The 19,980-nt window shown below is 36.9% G+C and overlaps 1 protein-coding gene across 12 annotated transcripts in view; it reads right to left on the reverse strand.

Annotated features, from left to right (window-relative positions):
• The window catches only part of SPOCK3 (SPARC (osteonectin), cwcv and kazal like domains proteoglycan 3), a 404,141-nt gene that overhangs the window by 163,928 nt on the left and 220,233 nt on the right, over positions 1-19,980 (reverse strand). For all 12 annotated transcript variants that reach the window (XM_038400866.2, XM_043513321.1, XM_043513322.1 and 9 more), the window contains one exon: positions 19,567-19,681. In XM_038400866.2, the coding sequence (XP_038256794.1) occupies positions 19,567-19,681 (115 nt within the window). The remainder of the gene's footprint in view (positions 1-19,566; positions 19,682-19,980) is intronic.

Genomic DNA, 19,980 nt, shown 5'->3' on the forward strand with positions numbered 1-19,980 from the left:
GCTATAAAACAGGGGCAAAATTGTTTGAAAGACTGTACTCAAAGAGTAGCTATCAATGTTTCACTGTCAAACTAGAGAGAGGTATCTAGTGAGGTCTTGCAGGGGTCTGTCTAGGGTCCAGTATTATTCATACACTATTTTCATGAATTACTTGGATAATACTGAGGAGAATGCTTATAAAATGTGCAAGGCACTCCACTGGGAGGGGCTGCAAGCACTCTGGAGAACAGGATTAGAATTCAAAATAGCATTCACAAATTGGAAAATTGGTCTGAAATACACAAGATGAAATTCAATCAAGGGAAGTGCAGAGTACTTCACTTAGGAAGGAAAACTCAAATGCACAACTGCAAAATGGGGAATAACTGGCTGGGCAGTAGTACTGATAAGGGTCCAGGGATTCTAATGGATCACAAATTCAATACGAGTCAACAATGTGATACAATTGAAAAAAAAAAAAGGCTAATATTCTGGGGTGTGTTAATAGGATTATTGTATGTAGGACATGGAGGTAATTCTCCCACTGTACTTGGCAGTTCTTGGTGCCACACTTTAAGACATCTGGACAAACTGGAGACAGTCCAGAGGAGAGCCAAAAAAAATGATAAAAGGTTTAGAAAACTTGAGCTATGATGAAATATTAAAAGAACTAGACATGTTTAGTCTTGAGAAAAGAAGCCTGAGGGGATTAAGGGCTGTAAAAGGAAGAGGACTGTGATCAATTGTTCTTCATGTCTACTGAAAGTAGGACAAGAAGCAATGGATTTAGTCTCCAGAAAAGGAGATTTAGGTTATATATTAGGAAAAAAAAAACTAACGAGGTAGTTAAGTTCTGGAGTAGGCTTTCAAGGGAAGTTGTGGGATCCCCATCACTGGGGGGGTTATGAGAACAAGTTAGACAAACACTTATCAGGGATGGTCTAGGTATACTTGGTCCTGGCTCAGCGCAGGGATGGACTAAATAACCTCTCAAGGTTGTTTCCAGCCCTACATTTCTATGATTCTATATTTGTTGTCAAATGGGGTGAACAGAAATGAAGTATTCATTATTATGGTGGCAAATTAGGGTATAAAACTGATTCATATAATGCCATCATAACATTTACAGTATTATTTTCCATAACATTCTTTACTCTTCCGAACATTTAATTTGCTTTTGTGATTCCTGCTGCTGCATATTGAGCAGAAGTTGCATTAACTGTTCACACCATCACTTAGGTCTTCATTCTAAACAGTTACAGTTAGTTTAGAATACAACCATTATTCCTTTTTAATGTGTGTTAACTTGCATTGTAAAAAGAACTGGAGAGGTGTGGGACAAACAAAACGTGTAAATAACGTCTCCAGAGTTTGTTAGTTGAGGTCAAGAATTCTGATGTCAGGGCATTCTTGGCATTTGAAAAGCACTCAATCTCTACTCTGCTGCTATTGGTGTGAGATGAAAGATAAAGAGTTCATAGGGCTGGGTAGCAATAGGTAGAGCCAATATGGGGACACAAAGCAGGCCCTTATTTACTATTTTGCTGCTTTAGGGGCAAGCTCTGAGGGCTGGGGCTTTAATGTTGATCCTAAGTTTCTCTGGCTGGGGTTTCAAAAGGGGTAATAGGGAGGTCATTGGATCCTGTGTCCTTGAGTGGCCTCCTGTGAATCCTGATAACATGTCCTGATGGGAACACTGGGGATGCGACCGTTCCAGAATTAGTCTGAGTTCGGAGATTCCTAGCACCCTCACTGATGCTGCCTTTTTTCTTTTCTTCTCCAATTTTAATAATTGCTCTCTGTATTACTTTCCCTTCCTGTCTGCCCCTTTCTCAGATCCACACAGATTTACATTTAAGATTATTGTGGAAGCACTTACAGTGTGAATTAAGCATATATGTTTAATAATACTGCATTCAAGCTTCAAATTCACTCTTTGTAACTATTTATGTGAATAAAACCTTAGTAACAGGAGAGTTCTTTGAAAGTGAATATAAAAAGTGTGAAGGCCAAGTCAAGGAGAATTCATTCTTCAGCTGGAATAAATGCTTGCAGAAATCTCTATTAACTCAACCAGCTCTGTTGCTAACCAATCCACAACACTGTATTACAATACAACTAAGCACTGTACATACCAACCTTTCTGACAAATAAATAAAATAAATAAAGTTTCTTAATGAAATGCTCATTTGGGAGATTTTTATCATCTCTACATAGGTTGCAAATGGTAATATTTAATTAGAAAACAGAACATTCAAATGATACTGCCATTCTGACTGATTGTCATGCATGCATCCATGCTTGAAACATACAATCTAGTATGCAGAATAGCAGTAATAGCATTAAGAACTGTTCATCAAAATAAACTCCCTAATATAACTCTGAATATCTTGATCCCATGGGTGCCATGAACAGGCTTGGGGAGATAGGGGAAAGGTCACAACCCCTCTTTTTTTTTTTTAAATGGCTAGGAGGGACAGGAGAGCAGTCCTGAAATCTTTATTCTTTTTTATCATGGGGACAGAGTGGAAAAGACTGGGAACTGCTGGGAAGATTATTATCTTTGCTTCCATCTTTTATTCATTGTTTTTCACTCTGTTCTTTTTTCTTTGAAAATAAAGCAATAGTCAGAGCTATAAAACTGACTTTTTCTGAACACAAATATGTTCTGAACACATTTTTTGTAAATAATAATAGCAAGCAGTTTCTTATATATTATTTATATCACATTAGCACCAAAGACCCAATTATGCTAGGATTGTACAAACATACAAAAATATGGTCCCCTGCTCCAAAGACCTTACAGCCTAAGGGACTAAACCAAAGTTCACTGAAATAAATTAGAGGCTTTCCGTTGATTTCAGCAAACTTTAGATCAGACCTTAAATTCTTACCGTTACAGTACTGTTTGATGGACACTTGCTTTTCTACAAAAATAATTAACTCAGAAATGGCCCAATCCAGAAACCTTTATTTAAGTTATCCTTGTTCATGCCATAGGTCTCTTGAAATCAGTGGGGACTACTCATGTAAAGATTTCTCATACAAGTGGAATGCAGGATTATCCCTCAAAATAACTTGCTTTTCTATGACACCAACTAAATTATTTATTTTACTCTGACTCAGTAAAATAAATAATTTACAGTAACAAATGAGATGCAAGTTCTGCTAACTTCTTCATTGTTAAAAAAGTTATGTGAAGTTACATTAACTTTAAGTATCTGTATATATGTCTGTTCTTGTGTTCAGGTTACACTAGTAACTTATCAACAAGCTGTTTTACACAATAAAGACCTGATCCTAGTGTCCATTGTAGTCAATGGAAATGAATGGGTAGTGGATCCAACCATGCATGTCTAATGATATTGCTACAGTAGTTCCATGAGAGAGAGAGAGAGAGAGAGAGAGAGAGAGAGAGAGAGAGATTGATTTATGGTTTCCATACAGCACACTTGAAAATTCAAATAAAAAGAAACAGAATACTGCAGTACAAATAGGAATGAAAAATAAACATCTAAAATCTGAGTAAAAGATGACAAACAATTAATGCTAGATGTAAATATGCTGCACCCGCAAATTAAGTTTTCTTATTCAAGCTATGCAAACTCCAAAAATGAAAATCACACAATCAACTAAAAAAAAACACATCAGAACTGGCATATCACTACAATATAAATACTTCGTTGCTCACATTAATATTATTTTAAAAATAAAGCAGACACATAATGACAAATGTCACCGGCTTCCATAGTTAACCTCTCAATTGAAAGTCCTGCCTGAGAGCACAAGTGGACATTAGCTAGACAGTTTCTATTCCTTAAGCACAATCCCCATACTCAATTTTGCACAACTGACAATCTGCTCAAGAGGGCCCCACAAGTGAAAAAACAGGTGTGTTAAAGGTCAGGATAGCAATATAGAAGCCAATTATGTGAGAATGCACATACAGCAAGCAAAATGCATTAGACTTGACTCTAGTCAGTTGCAGGAGTTCCCATTTTAAAGAGAACAAAATCCACGTGAAAATCAAAAAACCAACAACCTCAATTCTTAATCCATCCCACTATGACCAAGTATTTCAGTAACATCCAAAGAATAAATAAATAGTCTCTCTAAAAATATTTAAAATTAGAGAAAGTTAGCAGACCAAATTATAGACTAATTGTGAGAAAACATATTTACAGTAGGCATTCTACAGCTGCTAATGAATTTTAAAAGAAGTTACAGAAAATTGATATTGACAGCATATCTAATACTTAAAACATTAATACTACGAAAATACAAAAGTATGGGAGACCTTAAGAGCCTAGGCCCCGAGCTTGCAAAACAGATACCTGTGTAAGCCTTTTGCAGGATCAGGGGTTTTAACCGGTCTTGCATTTTTGGTTTGCATATATTTCCTGATGAAGGAAATTTTAATATTAGTATTAATGATTTGTATTACTGTAGTGCCTAGAAGCTTTAGTCATGGACCAGGATCCCATTGTCCTAGACACAATACAAATGCAAGGAAAAAAAGTCTCTCTGCCGCAAAGAGTTTACAATCTAAGTGCTAATTACTGTTTTGTGACATTTCTTAGAAATTAGTGATTAAAAATAATCAATTTGGATAATCAGTGCTGAGTTTTATGGTTATGGGCCATAATTATGCCCCAGTAGTTAATATTCCAATTCTAACCCTATTTTCAGCACCCTTTTTTACTTTGTCTACAAAAAAAACCCTCTCTTTTTGAGCTGAAAATTCTCAGGATAAATCTGGGGGAAGAGGATGCTTTAAAAAAAAATATTAAAGACAAGCAAATCACAGCCTATTTTTGATTTATGGGACAGCTCAAATGTAACATTCTGAATTCCGTTATTCAGAGAACTATTTGGACTATTAACATAAGAAACACAAAGTCCTGTTCAAGTCAAGTCATATTTTTGTCTCTCTTATTTCAAGTCTGCTTCAGTACCTCTCTATAAAGGTATGTTTTGTGACATGAGTCAACAAGTCAAACTGGAAAAAATCTGTTTCTTAGATATGCATGGCTGTTTTCTCCTATTTTGTTTCCTACTGAAAACAATTTCCGATATGAGATTTTGTTTGCCAAGTTTCACAGAGCAGAATTATAACCTAATAAATAATAGGGATTATAAAGGAAATGCTGATACAACAATATATATTCTCTCAAACTGCATGCATATCTTCCATTAAGGTTTGTGGAAGTTACTTATGAACATAAAAAAGACAATGGACTCCCGTAGGGGCCCTATTCTCTTCTAGCTGTGCATCAATAACTCCCACTAACATTAATGGAAGAAATGCTAACTGAGGGAATAATAGACCCTGTTTTGCCCTTTTATAATACTAGTACAGATGATACATTGTATCATTTGCTAACCTTTTTTCTTCCATAAGGAAAAAAAGGGTGTGGGGGGGAAGCTAGCGATTAAAAAGTTGAATGTTTGATATTATAATAAATTAAGTAAGTACTGAATCATATAAAAATCTTCAAAATAATCTCAAAATTTTACCTCTCCATTTGTGATATCATAAAAGCACAGACTGTTACTTGACAAACTGGATTAAACTATGGATAAGCAAAATTTCCTTTTCAGTACTCGCTGGAGTACAGAATTACCACAATTGTATAGTTATACAATAATTGGACTAATCAAAGCTATATAATGTTACCATTGTGAAGAAAGTAGGGTTCCTCATTAGCCTATTACAAAAGAATTACTGTAAATTCAGCCTACGTGCAGCATAACTTCCTGTGCAAACAAACTTAGATAATACAAGAAGCTTGAAACCGTTCCAAGCTGGCAGACTGGCAGAACAAATTATGCAGAGCAACAGAAAGCCTTCAGTAGATTCAATAGAGCTTGGAGCATAAGAATGATTAAGTGTTTCTTTACACAACTACAAATCACAGTAATGAATCAGAGTAAAATTTCCAATAAGGGACTTAACTGCACCAGCTGGCCTTCTTTAGAGAGCCATGTTATAATGTGAAATGATGACATTCTAAATAGCAGTGTTTGCAACTTTTGCACAATCTGCCTAAAGCAAATCTATTGTTGTTAGATAGGTTTTTTGTTTTGTTTTGTTTTTAAGAAAAGCATAATAAACTAACTCCTAAAATATATACAGAAGCTGGAAAACAAAGTCTTTAATTATCTAGAAAGTGAGTCTGATCCAACTAACAATGAAGTCATTGGGAAATCTCTACTGTTCACTTTAATAGGATCTGGATCAGTCCTGCTCTGAATACATAAGACTGTAACTATAGAATTATGCAACAAAAATGCAGCTGTTTAGAAACAAATACAAACTCTTTTCTATAAGTAAAAAATAAAATAAAATAATAGCTATCCTCTTTTTGAAAATGTGTCCATGCACGAGGCACCAGAGGAGGAGTCAGCTACTCACAAAGAAATCTGCATCTATGATCAAGAAATGTGAGGACATTTCCTATTCAAAGAAGTTGATTCTCTTGTAAGCAGCTGACTCCTCCTTCATTCCCCATGTGTGGCATGCTTTCAGAAAGGGGCTTGGCTAATCAGGTTTTCAAAGAGCAAAGATATCACACTAACAATACTGTTTTCTTCTGTGTTATTCAGAAAATCAGACAATATTTTCATAAGGGTCGATTTTACCATTAAAATCCATTAATGTAAAAATCTATAACTGGCAAAGAGATTTTCTTAAAGAATACTGTCACTAATTGTAAATCAACTTTTCAAACAAAACTAGTACTATTGGCACTTTAATCTAAAGATAAGATTTCCAAACAAACAACAACAACAAAAAATCAAATTTTGCAACATGATCCCACACTCCCTCAGATTTTGGCGAGGCTGCCATAAATAATCCATGAATGGAGGCTAAGATTTTCAGAGTAGTATCTCCAAGCAAATGCAGGCCACTTTGCAGACTGACACATATTGGCTTAAATACAATCTTTGTGCTGCACTACTTTAAAAAAAATGTTTGTTTTTAGGAACAACATAGGAACAAGATCGGCCTATTTTCTAGCATTGAATCGAAATCCGGATTTCATTAACAGTTTCAAATGTCATGGGAAGAAAACATCACTGGGCTTCTCAGATGCTAATCAATGGTCTTATTAAATATAATCATGAAGCAGTAGCTATGGCATAGCATATTTATGTGACAATATGTATTTACCTTTTACTGTGTGTGACGGGCAAGGCCAAATGGCTATAGAAAAGTTGTGGGAGACAGAAATATTAGCCGCAGGTTAAACAAATCCCTTTTACAAAGATAAATAAATGGCACCTGCTCCAGTTCAATTAAGACACCTGGGGACAATTAAGATCTTTCCTGAAGGCAGGAAAGATAGCTAGGTTGATTGGGACACCTGAAGCCAATTGGGGCTGGCTGAAACTAGTTAAAAGCCTCCCAGTTAGTCAGTTGGGCATGCGTGTCAGGAGCTGTAGAAGGAAGCCACGCTGTTGGAAGAACTAAGCAGTACAAATTATATCAGACACAAGGAAGGAGGCCCTGAGGTAACAGTGAAGGAGATATTGAGTGGGGGCTGCTATGGAGAAGTGGCCCAGGGAATTGTACATGTCCTATTTCCAAAAAGTCAGCTATCACAGCTGCTACTACTAGGGTCCCTGTGCTGGAGGTCCCCCCTCCCCTCCCCGATTAATCACCGAGACTGGGAGACAATAGAGACTGTGCGAGGGAGGGCGGCTTCTCCTCACATCCCTTGCTTGCTTATGATGAAAATGGCTCAGTAGGCTGTGACCCTTGATTCTAGAGAGAGAAGGGCTACATGGAGGGTCACAGTGAGCCTCTGAGGCTTGTGAAATCTTCCAGGAAGCATGGGACCCACGGAGACAAGGACAGAACTTTGTCACATGTATTAAACTATGCCAATACACTTCCTGTGCACCTGCATGCACACATGCATGCACACCATGTTAACACTACTGCTGTGGAAAACACAGGCTACATAGTAGCGAGAGCACTTTTTCTATTAATAGAAATAATCCATTTCTTGAGTACAAACAGTGGATAGGAAATACAAGATTAATCTTAATTTACATTTAACAAAGAACAGTTCCTACAAGTAAGATTTCAAGAGTAATAAGCTTTAACAGAAAGAGCAGTGCAATTCAGGCTTGCATACTCATCACAAGTAGTTGGAGCCAGTTTACTTGTTTTGTGGTGACAAACTTCAGTGCTCCCTCCTCTGCAAATTGATAAGACGACGACTAAAGGAGGACTCGAGAAGTACTGAAATGAAAGGCTCTTAAAGATGGCTGAGGATCACAGAAGCCTCAAAAAATGCAAAAGGGAATGGACACTGTACAGGTCAACAATAATGGTGCTGAAGAACAGGGACAGTAATTGACAGAACAGGGATGGATGCAGTCTGCAAAGATTTCTACACCGAACTGTTCGTATCTCAGTACCAACACTTCAACAGACCTATGAGCATGTACTCCCAGTCCTCATCAGCGAAGTTCAACATGCAGTTCACCAAATAAAGGAAGAAAAAGCCCCAGGAAAAGATGGACTGAAAATCAAAATAACAGCTGTAGGTCAAGACCTCAGGGAAAGCCTTGCTCAGAGGTACAGCTGTTACTTGTAAATGCAGAATATACCATCTCGCTGGAAAGAGTCCAGCTGTACAAGAAGGGCGACCGTGAAGATCTAAAGAACTATCGTCCAATATGTCTGCTCTCACATGTCTACAAGCTGATCACCAAAATAATAAACTGACTTTCACAGAGTCTTGACGAGCAGCAGCCAAGAGAGCAGGCAGGCTTTCGAAGGAATTTCAGCACAATGGACCATATTTTCACTATATACCAGCTACTGGAGCACTCAAGGGAATACATATTCCCTTTATGTATTGCCTTCGCTGACTATGATAAAGAGTTCGACAGTGTAGAGATCAATGCAGTGTTGAAAGCTGTTGCATAGTATGGCATCGACACAAACTATACCAAAGTATTAAAGGAAGCAAATTCTGACTGCACTACAGATATAACTTTATTTGATACTCCCCTTCGCATCCCAGTTAGGAAAAGTGTGAAACAAGGAGACATGGTTTCACCAAAACTCTTCACAGCCTGCCTCAAAATGGTAATGACACAGATGAATTGGAAGGGTGGAATCAACATCAACAGAGAGCAGTTAAACCATCTCAGATTTGCAGACAATAATGTGCTGACCACTGAAAATACTATCGAACTACAGAAAATGCTGTGAGAACTCGACACAAAAAGAAGCCATGTTGGACTGAAAATTCCAGGTTGGTGCGCATTCAATTCTATCAAGGATATCCTCCAAGGCAAAATCAACAAGGCAACATGCACCCCCCAGTGTCTTCAGGTCAAATGTACTGCCAGTGATGTTGTATGGCAGCAAAACATGGGTGCTGATGAAGACATTGGAGCAGCAACTATCTGTCATGATAGAAAGAAGAATTCTGGGAATTTCAATCAGCCATCTGTGTCCCCAGTGAAGTGATCAGACAGCAGAGTAGAGTGCATGTTGTTGTTTAGAGTAGGCATAATAAAATATGATGGGCTAGGCATACAGCGAGGCTCACTGACAACCGATGGACTGCAGCTGTCACTGATGGTACCCATGGGAACTGAAATGACCACTCAGCCGACCTCCAAAGAGATGGGAAGATTTTATCGTGAAAAAACATGGCCACAAATGGATTAAGAAGGCCAGAAGACGTGTTGTGACTGGCACAATCTATATGAGGGCTGAAGGACTGATGGATTAAGGTGATACTCATCACAGAATTACAGGTCAGTTATCTTTCTAACTGTATTCCTTCAGATAACTTCATCCTTATTTTAGGCCTCCTCAAGTCTACCACATAGCTCAATACCTTCCTCAATCCTCCCCATACATATATGCAATGACTCTTCTTTATTTCTTTTGCTTGACCATGTGCTCTATGTGCCAGAGCAGATGAATAAAGCCTACTGCCCCCTCTGTTTAGACCCCTGGGTATAGCGTCACTTAGAAGCACAGAAGGGGACTACACTAAGTGCACTTATCTATTCAATTCTTCCTTTGACTTCCACATCACTGGGTCACAGGCATCTATTCTGCTGCAAGCTGATTACTACATATGACAAGGGATGCCAATTTGGGCTCTTAAATACACAACATAACATTTAAGCCATCCTGAATTAATCTGAATTAATCAGGCTTCAATAACAGCAAAAAATATTTTAAGTACATCAGAAGCAAGAAGCCTGCTAAACAATCAGTGGGGCCAACGGACTATCAAGTGCTAAAGGAGCACTCCAGGACAATAAGGCCATTGCAGAGAAACTAAATGAATTCTTTGCATTGGTCTTCATGGCGGAGGATGTGAGGGAGTTTCCCAAACCTGAGCTACTCTTTTTAGGTGACAAATCTGAGAAACTGACCCAGATTGAGGTATCATTAGAGGAGGTGTTGGAACAAACTGATAAACTGTAATAAGTCACTAGGACCAAATGATATTCAGCCAAGAGTTCTGAAGGAACTCAAATGTGAAATTGCAAAACTACTAAGTGTAGTCTGTAACCTATCTATCGCTTTACCAGTCAAGAAAGAGATCTTGAGTCACTGTGGATTGTTCTCTGTGGATAGTTCTCAATGTGCAGTGGCAGTCAAAAAAGCCAACAGAATGTTGGGAATCATTAAGAAAGGGATGGATAATAAGACAGAAAATATATTGCCTCCATATAAATCCACGGTACACCCACATCTTGAATACTGCAAGCAGATGTGGTCGTCCCATATAGAAAAAAAAAAGATATATTGGAATTGGAAAAGGTTCAGAAAAGGGTAAAAAAATATTAGGGGTATGGAACGGCTTCCATACAAGGAGAGATTAATAAAACTGACATTTTTCAGCTTGGGAAAGAGTTGGCTAAGAGGGGATGTGATCGAGATCTATAAAGTCATGATTGGTGTAGAGAAAGTAAATAAGGAAGTGTTATTTACTTCTTCTCATAACATAACTAGTGGTCACCAAATAAAATCAATAGGCAGCAGGTTTAAAACAAAGAAAAGGAAGTATTTCTTCACACAATGGATAGTCAACCTGTGGAACTCTGTGCCAGAGGATGTTGTGAAGGCCAAGATTATAACAGGGTTCAAAAAAGAACTAGATAAATTCATGGAGGATAGGTCCATCAATGGCTATTAACCAGGATGGGCAGGGATAGTGTCCCGAGCCTCTGTTTGCCAGAAGCTGGGAATGAGCGACAGGGAATGGATCACTTGATGATTACCTGCTCTGTTTATTCCCTCTGGGACACCTAGCATTGGTCACTGTCGGAAGACAGGATACTGGGCTAGATGGACCTTTGGTCTGACGCAGTAGGGCCATTTTTATGTTCAGACATAAGAAAAATGTATCCCACTTCTGATACCAAATTTACTCTCTCATTTTTATTCTTTTCCACTTCGGCAACAAAACCTTACTGCAACTCTGTATTTAATTTCTTGTTTTCCACACAACTGAAACCTTAATCTTAACTTCCACTAACACAGGTTTTTGGTTTGTTTGATTTTTTTTTTAAATGGAATACATAATTGACCAATGGGCTAGCCAAATATTGAGGGTGACATTTTCAAGATGCCTAAACAAGAGTTAGGTTCTTAAGTTCTAAGTCACTTTTGAAAAAAAAATGTCTGAGGATGAAATATTTTAAAAGCGCTTATGTGATTTAGGACCCGAAGCCACACTAAAATTAAATGACCTTTAGGGTGCTTTTGAAAACTTCATTCCCTAGGTCAATTTCTACATACATAAAATTAAGATATTAATTTACCTAGCACAAATGGGTATTACAAGCATGAGTTAATGTATGTAAAAATGCTTTGAACAAAAAAAAAGCATATTATAACAACATTTTTCAATTACTTGGTAGCCATTTCAGCCATCTGGGGTCAATAATTTATTAACTCTAGAGATATCACCTTCTTAGCCATGTAGTGCCACTGAGTAGTAACAGAGTAAGTGTTGTCACTCTGAGCATTGAATGCAGTAGAACTACTATTACAGTACTGTAGCACTTGGAATTTATTTTAGGTTTTGTCACAGCATCCATCACGGACAAGGTTAACCAAATCTCATGCCTCAAGGCACAAAGCTGATCACCTCTTAGCTGAAAAGGAATGTTTCTTCATCTTAAAGTACTCCATATATCTTTAGATGCTATGGTAATAAGGATCATATAAATAAATAGATTTTTCCCCTTCCCATTTTGCCTCCATTTTTTTTTGAAGGCACTTTCAGGAAGCAGGGTTCTGAGACATGATAAGGAACTAGAGGCACCAATGATTTGACTCAATATAGCAATCTGAAATTTCATACATTATGTAGCATCTTCTGGGCATTTGGAATAAGATCAAATGTTTATCAATTTAACATAAAATCTATCAGGAGACTATATCCCATCCTGGCAGAGAGATGGATTAGATAAAACTGATTTAGTCATCTTTAATAAATGTGGTATTCTTGGCATGCTTTGTTAAATTAATTTGCTCATGTAACTATGTGACAACCTTAAAAAAATGCATGAACCTCACAGCGGGAGTATTGCAACTCTTGGTCCAGACATTGCATTCAGGATTTGTCCCTGAGTAGCCATGAAAAGTTTTGGGCCGATGGGTATGTAAATAATTAATCAGTAATTCAATGATTGATACAGTTATATGTCTAATTAGTTATGTATTTAGTGGTTTGAATTTATGAAATAGCCAGCTTGATTACATTGACTAAGCAATTGTTAATTAGCAATAGTTAATCAGCACATAACAGAAAGGAATATACTTTACAACAGTCGGAGAGAACTGATCCTCCCAGTAATTAACAGTCTGGTTTTAGTAATGGCCTGGTTCTGGGATTACAGCTTGCCACAATTACAGTAGAGTTGCTTACGGTTTCATTTTCATTATTTCATGTTTTGCATAGACATATCTTATTTTAGTATTATATAAGAACATAAGAATGACCCTACTGGGTCAGACCAAAGGTCCATCTAGCCAAGTATCCTGTCTTCCGACAGTGGCCAGAGCCAGATACCCCAGAGGGAAAGAACAGAACAGGTAATCACCAAGTGATCCAACCCCTGTCCTCCATGAACTTATCTAGTTCTTTTTTGAACCCTGTTATAGTCTTGCCCTTCATTATATCCTCTGGCAAAGAGTTCCACAGATTGACTGTGCATTGTGTGAAGAAATACTTCCTTTTATTTGTTTTAAACCTGCTGCATATTAATTTCATTTGCTGACAGCTAGTTCTTGTGCTATGAGAAGTAAATACTTCCTTATCTACTTTCTCTACACCAGTCATGATTTTATAGACCTAAATCATACCTCTGTCTCTTTTCCAAACTGAGAAGTCCCAGTCTTATTAATCTCTCCTCATATGGAAGCTGTTCCATACCCTTAATCATTTTTGTTTTGGTTTGTTACCCTTTTCTGAACGTTTCCTAATTCCAATATACCTCTAACCCGATATAACGTGATCCAATATAACGCTACTCATGTCATGTGGGGAACTGCTATCCATTTTGCTATTTGATTGTACTAGTTCACTTTTCATTGCTATTAATTTTTATTGGGGCTTAGGGCATAGCTGTATTATTTTTAAACAGTTGGAAACGAGTGCAGCAACCGCTTACCTTTTGGCACTTCACAAATGAGATGCATGTGGGTTGCAGGCCAGAACATTTTCAACACTATTTCATTAGTGCATCCAAATTTTAATGGAAGAGCGTGGTATTGCATTTCTAACTATAAGGTGAAACTGTAACAGTTTTATGACCATAATATTCACTAGACATTATTTCCTTATGTTTACACCTGGTGCTCAGATTCTTGCAAATGTGGGACATCAACAAATACCTAGTACTATCAGTTTTATTTTTTTCTACTTCTTGGCTTTTTCTCTCCATATTTTGACTTCTTACTATTCAGCTTTTCTTCTAAGGTAAGAAAGACGATTTTGGTGATAGGGAAACAACTAGTAAATAATTATAAGCTACTGTATTATGTGGTATCCTTTTCAGTATCCTTATCCCTGATCCTCAGGGTCATACTTTAAACTTGAGATAATTAATTTTTCGTCCATGTTCATCCTCTATGCAGTCAAGAAAACAACTCTTTGGGTGCTTTAATTGGATATTATTACTTATTTATCACAGGTGCCTACTGGTTAATAAAAATCTGTAGAATACCATATGAATGCTAAGTATTGGTATTAAAGTGACATGGGAAAACCTTGAAGAAACAACGGAATACAGCTGATGGCAAAGGCGACAGTGCAATGAGATGGAGCACAAGAAAAACTATCACAAGAAGCAAATAAAAAGATTGAAGAGACCACATAAGAGCCAACAAGGTGGAGGCCAACAGAGAATAGGTATGAATATGTGAAAGAAAAGTAGACACTTTCTTCAAATAAACAGAAAGGAGAAAAGGGAAGAGAATCATAAAAGGAACACAAAACAGTACACAGAACAGAGGAAAAAAGGAAGAGAATGGAGAAGAATGTAAGTTAGACAATGGAATGAGAGAGATAATGAAAAAGATATACACATTGTCTGGCGTTCATAAATTTTATTTAATTATGTCCCTTTATTATACAATATTTCTCTGAAGACCTCCTACAAATCAGTAATTATGGGACAAAAGAAGTGGATTCTGAGCATTTACATTATATTACTATTGCTTGCTACTCTGAATTCTAAAATAATTGAAAAAAAAAGAGAAAATTACCTCAAAATTTGCCAGAGTGGATGGGGGATTAGGAGCATCTAGCCCCCCAAACTTGTAAGGAAAATCGATTGTGTGTGTGTGTGCACGCGCATCACCATTCAAAGGACACAGCATGAACTGCTGGGGTCCATCTTTTCTGAAGCAGAATAGCGTGGTGGCAATCTGAAAACTTGAGCAGATACAGAAAATCACCTTGGAAACCATCCTCGAAATTCTAAAGCCAGTCTAAATGATCCACCCCAAAGTGCTACCTTTAGATCTGCCAATAAAACTAAAAAAAAAAACAAAAAAAACAAACCTGGCTATGATTTAAAAACAAAACTAACAAACTAGTCACAACATAATGCAGAATGCTCAATCTAAGAAACAAAATGGTGTGCATCTAACGTTCTGTATATGGATACCTCTTCACTTTATTTACAAAAAGAGCTGTTGTATTTGATCATTTTTGGTTAAAGCATTCTATGCTTATGCAAGAGGAGAACAAGGCTTTTGTGTTTTATCAGACTCCATTAAGATCAGTCAGTGTAAGGTTGCTCACTATGCTCTAACATCAAAGAAGCCCAAATGAGGCTGGATCTGGAAGTTTAGCACAAAACAGTGTACACATTCCATGTCTCAATCTACATGTTCTGGAAACATGTTTCTAAAATGTTACTGAACAACTCATCACTTGGCACTTTACCAGTTCGTTGCAGTGACTAGTCAAAGCTTAGAATGGTCTTTACAATGATAAGGTTTTAACTGAATGTGCCCTCATTTGTAAATGGTCTCCTGTAGCTGAACAGATATGAGATAAAAACAAAAGGGAAATTTGTCAAAAGTAGGGGAAGATGCTGTTGAGATATTTTTCCTCCTTTTCTGCCTACAAGCTGAGTTTAAGTATTTTTACTTTGATAAATATGCATTTGGGCCCAAATCCACCAAAGAATTTTAATGGAAGCGCTTGATATTGCGGTTTTCTGTAGTAAGCCTATTGAAACTAATGGCAATAATTGTGCTTAAAATTATGTACATGTTTAGCACTCTTCAGATTTCTTTTGGTGATTTTCTGATCAGAATGCCTTTACTCCACCTGTAAAAGATGAATTGCTGAATCTGTTTTCTCCATCTCTAAAGCGTTCTCCATCAGAGAACAAGGTACCAGTAAATAACAATAAAGGATATAAAATAAAAGATGTCCTCCAAAGCAAATGATGACAGGCAGATCGGGTCTATGTATAAATTATGTTCTATGAGTAATGCAAATATTATTCCTACATTGGCAACTACTTAACAAAGAAAGATGAATTTTTCATTGATGCAATTAATGATGATGTACACAGTCTAAGTGCATTCTGAAGAGGCGAATCAGCTAATGTGTATGTGTCATATATCAACGTATCACAAGAACAAGTCTGATAGAAAATTATGAGCAACTGAATAAGACTCCTAAAACATAGAATGAATGCATGCATTTATTATAGGAGAAAATGAAAGTTTATTATATTGGTCAAATCAGTTTTGGAAGTCTTGTCACTAACACAGAGCAAGTATTTTTAAAATATTTTTACATACACCATTTGACCCTGTTTCCAATTAAAAGTATCATAAGAATGAAGAATGAAAGCACATAGTGTAGTGACACAGGTTAGAGAGGAGTACTGGGTTCCTATATATTGTATCAGAAAATACAAACTAAACGCATTAAAGTGTTTTTACTTCTGGAGAAGTAATATTTATTATTTTTGACACCACGGAATCTCAATTTTCATTTTCTAATCAACAAAAATCAATAATTAACATTTTGTCTTCTCGCACTTCTCTATCAGAGATCTGTTGCACAGTGAAGTCTCATACTAGCTACATTAAATAAAACATATCAAAATTAATTTGTTAATATGTCATTTAAGGTATTATAAATAATTAAAACCATCTCAAACAAAGTTATACTTCACAACATCCTTAAATCCATGCAATAAAAAAGTTAAGTATAATTTGGCTATATATAAACATAAGGCAACAACCACACTTTCACACAATGTTGAATTCATATATGTAGATTTAAATGAAAATAAATTTTAAAAGATAAAATCACAAGAAAATTTGTAATGCCATATTTTCCCCTATTTATTCACTCTCTCACTATTACTTAAAGGCTCTAATCCAGTAACCTCTAGGTGCGATATCCTCTCCTATACAAGTAGCCCAATGCATTTCAGTGAGATAAGACAGAAAAATACACATTTTGGACCAAATCCCACCCTATTAGATCTTCACTTAGAGGGCATCCATGATACAGATCTCCATACTTCCACATGCACAGAGGAGTAACACCACCTCAGTAGCACCATGCCCCCAGCATTTTATAGAGGCTTATCACACAGCCCAGGAACTGTGCTGGGGAGGGTCAGAGATTGGGTGAGTCTGGGTTGGGGACAGGGAAAACCATACACATTGTCACCCATCTAGCCCCATAGATCACAGTGTGTGGGGAGTGGGGAGGAGGAGTACAACCCAGGGCTGCCTTATTTTTCCTGTACAACTCCCCTGAAGGAGTGAGAATAGTTCCTGGAACAGCCAATGGAAACTGTCTGTGCAGAAATTAGAGCTAAATGTGCCCTAATGGGAAGATCTGAGTGGATCGTTGTGTGGATTTTCCCCAGGAGAATTAATTCTCCAGAATTCCCCCCACAGATTTTACAAGAGAAATAGATTATCTTGGCCTTGACTGTGGCGGAAAACAATCCTACCTGTGAGGAATAAAACATGGTGGAGGTTCTTAAGGATGAAATTTTGCAAGGATATATTCTCAGATGTTCCATCCATACAACCTTGCCGGGGAAAAAAAGCTATGGGTCTTACTCAAAAACCTGCTAGGTCCTCAGAGATCTGCCCAGAGGCTGGCCCCCATTAGTGCCCTGCCTTTCCTTCCTCCTCCTCCCCTATGTACTGCTGTCCCCAGTGAGCAGATGAGTGTAATGCTCAAAAGAAGGGAAAATGTATTATACATAAAGACAAATAAATAAAGGATGATGGAGCCCAATGTTGTATTACCTTTCTCACCTAATTTCCTTGGGGATGGAAAAAGGACAATATATTTTGTTCTTCCTTCCCACCACTTTCACCCTGGTCAGGCCACAAATAGCATGGAAAGCACCTCTTCAGGAAGAGAATGACCATGACAGAAAGGGCCGTTCCACTGTTCTAGGAGGAAGGGTAGATCCAAGCATGTAGGGCCCCCTCTGTGCATAGATCTACAGGATAGGATCTGGCTTAATACTGAATAGTCCACATAAGTTTCCTAGTTTTTAGTTCTAACTACTGAGTTTCTACCATTCTAAAAATTCACTTAATGAGATTTGATTATATTCAGACAGCATTTTGAGAACCAAAGCCCACCTTCCTGTACTAGATCAAGGGCAACGGGGAAAATATTTTTACAAATATTTATTCAAGATGGAAAAAGAATATTTATGCAAATACTACAGGCAATTGCACCTAGTCTTCAGGACTTTTCAGCATCTACTTTACACAGTTTTATAATTATTATTTTTCTTCTTATATGTAACACCCTCTTAGAAATATAAACATATTTTCTCACAATTATTTTGTCCTTTTGTATCTGGCAACCCTAACCCCGGCCTTGATATTTTCCCCAATGGTTTGAATGCAACTTAAATTAGCAAAGTGATTTGACCGAGAACTCTTTCAATTTCTATAATCAGAATACCAAAATCTCTAATTTTACACCATTAATGGTTAATGTCAAAAACATAACCCTACAAATAGTTTTTGTTAAATAATTGTGGCTGCACAGTCTAAAACACTGCTTTTTACATCACAAAAATACTAACTTGTTTCTTTGATCAGCTACAGATGGCTATATTTCAGCATAACTAGATATTAGGAAATTGAGAACATTCCTTAACAAATATAGGTTTATAACTGCTCTACCTCAAAGACTTGATTCTTTCCCCTTAAATATAGTTTTCACCAGCCAAGAAATACTATTATGTTACTGGTTAAACGTTTTCATCATTATGGCCCCAAACTCAGCACTTCAGCACATGTTTAGTTTTAAGCAGGTTGTTAAGGCCCATTAGAGTTAATAGGAGTTTAACACATACTCAAGTGCTTTGCTAAACTGGGGCCTATGTACAGTAGTTTGCTCTTCTTACACAATACATTTTAATATTTCACAGCTAAAACATTAAATATCTTCCCAAAAGAGAAGTACAAGGGAGAAAATAATCCATGTTCTGACCCTATGCAAACTGTACCACACATTTGCTCTTTGTGTGCAACTGGTGTAGAACTCAAATGATACTACACCAAAAAAACCTGGGGATGATTATTACACCTAAGCAAAAAAAAGGTACACCAAATAAATGTTGGGATTTACCTTATCCAAGTACAGTCAGACAAATGTGTGCACGATAGTATAACAATAGTATAATAATGTAGCCTTTGGAAGGGAAGAACACTGGGAATTCTAAAGAGATTTAAAAAAAAAAGATGAAATCACAGCAGTGGAAGATTATCTCCTGGGATAATTCTTTTTGTTGCAATTGGTATGAACACTATTTCCTTGAATGTAGCAGTAGTTATATCAGCAGCTTACTCTATGTACACATGTACATCCTATAACATACCATGTACAAATATGCAACGATCAGAGTAATTAATCAGTGCATAACTATTAAAAAAATCTTCATCTCAATTTCCCCCTATACAGTATGTTGCAGAGAAACTACAGTATTTACAATTTGTTTACAGGTTGTAGTCCTTAGCGATGAAGACAGTAAACTAATCAATAACATTAACTTTAAATCATTTACCTGTGTGTAAGTCTCCGATGACTAATGCAAACAGCAGTCTGCTGGTCTTGAGCAATGCATACCTTATGGCGACTACATTTCATCTTTAAGCATGGATCTTTAGCAGGGTCTAAAGCTAAAAACAATTGTAGAAAAATATTTTAAAACCTTTCTTTAGTAAATATCCTGCAGTAAAGTAGCTATTTAACATGTTTGCTTGTTCAGCGCCTTGTACAACGGAGCCTTGATTCTCAACTGGGACTCCTAAATGCTACCGTCATATAAATAATAATGAACCAAATCAATGTTCTAACTATTTAAATAGAATCGTTCTTAGTTAAGTGACTTTCCTACTTGTTCTCATTTATTTTAAAATACATATTATAATTCAGTTAATTTTTCAGATTGTATCAAGTCACAACTCTGTTTCAACAC

Source organism: Dermochelys coriacea, chromosome 4 (genome assembly GCF_009764565.3).
Source record: "Dermochelys coriacea isolate rDerCor1 chromosome 4, rDerCor1.pri.v4, whole genome shotgun sequence".
NCBI lineage: Eukaryota > Metazoa > Chordata > Testudines > Dermochelyidae > Dermochelys > Dermochelys coriacea.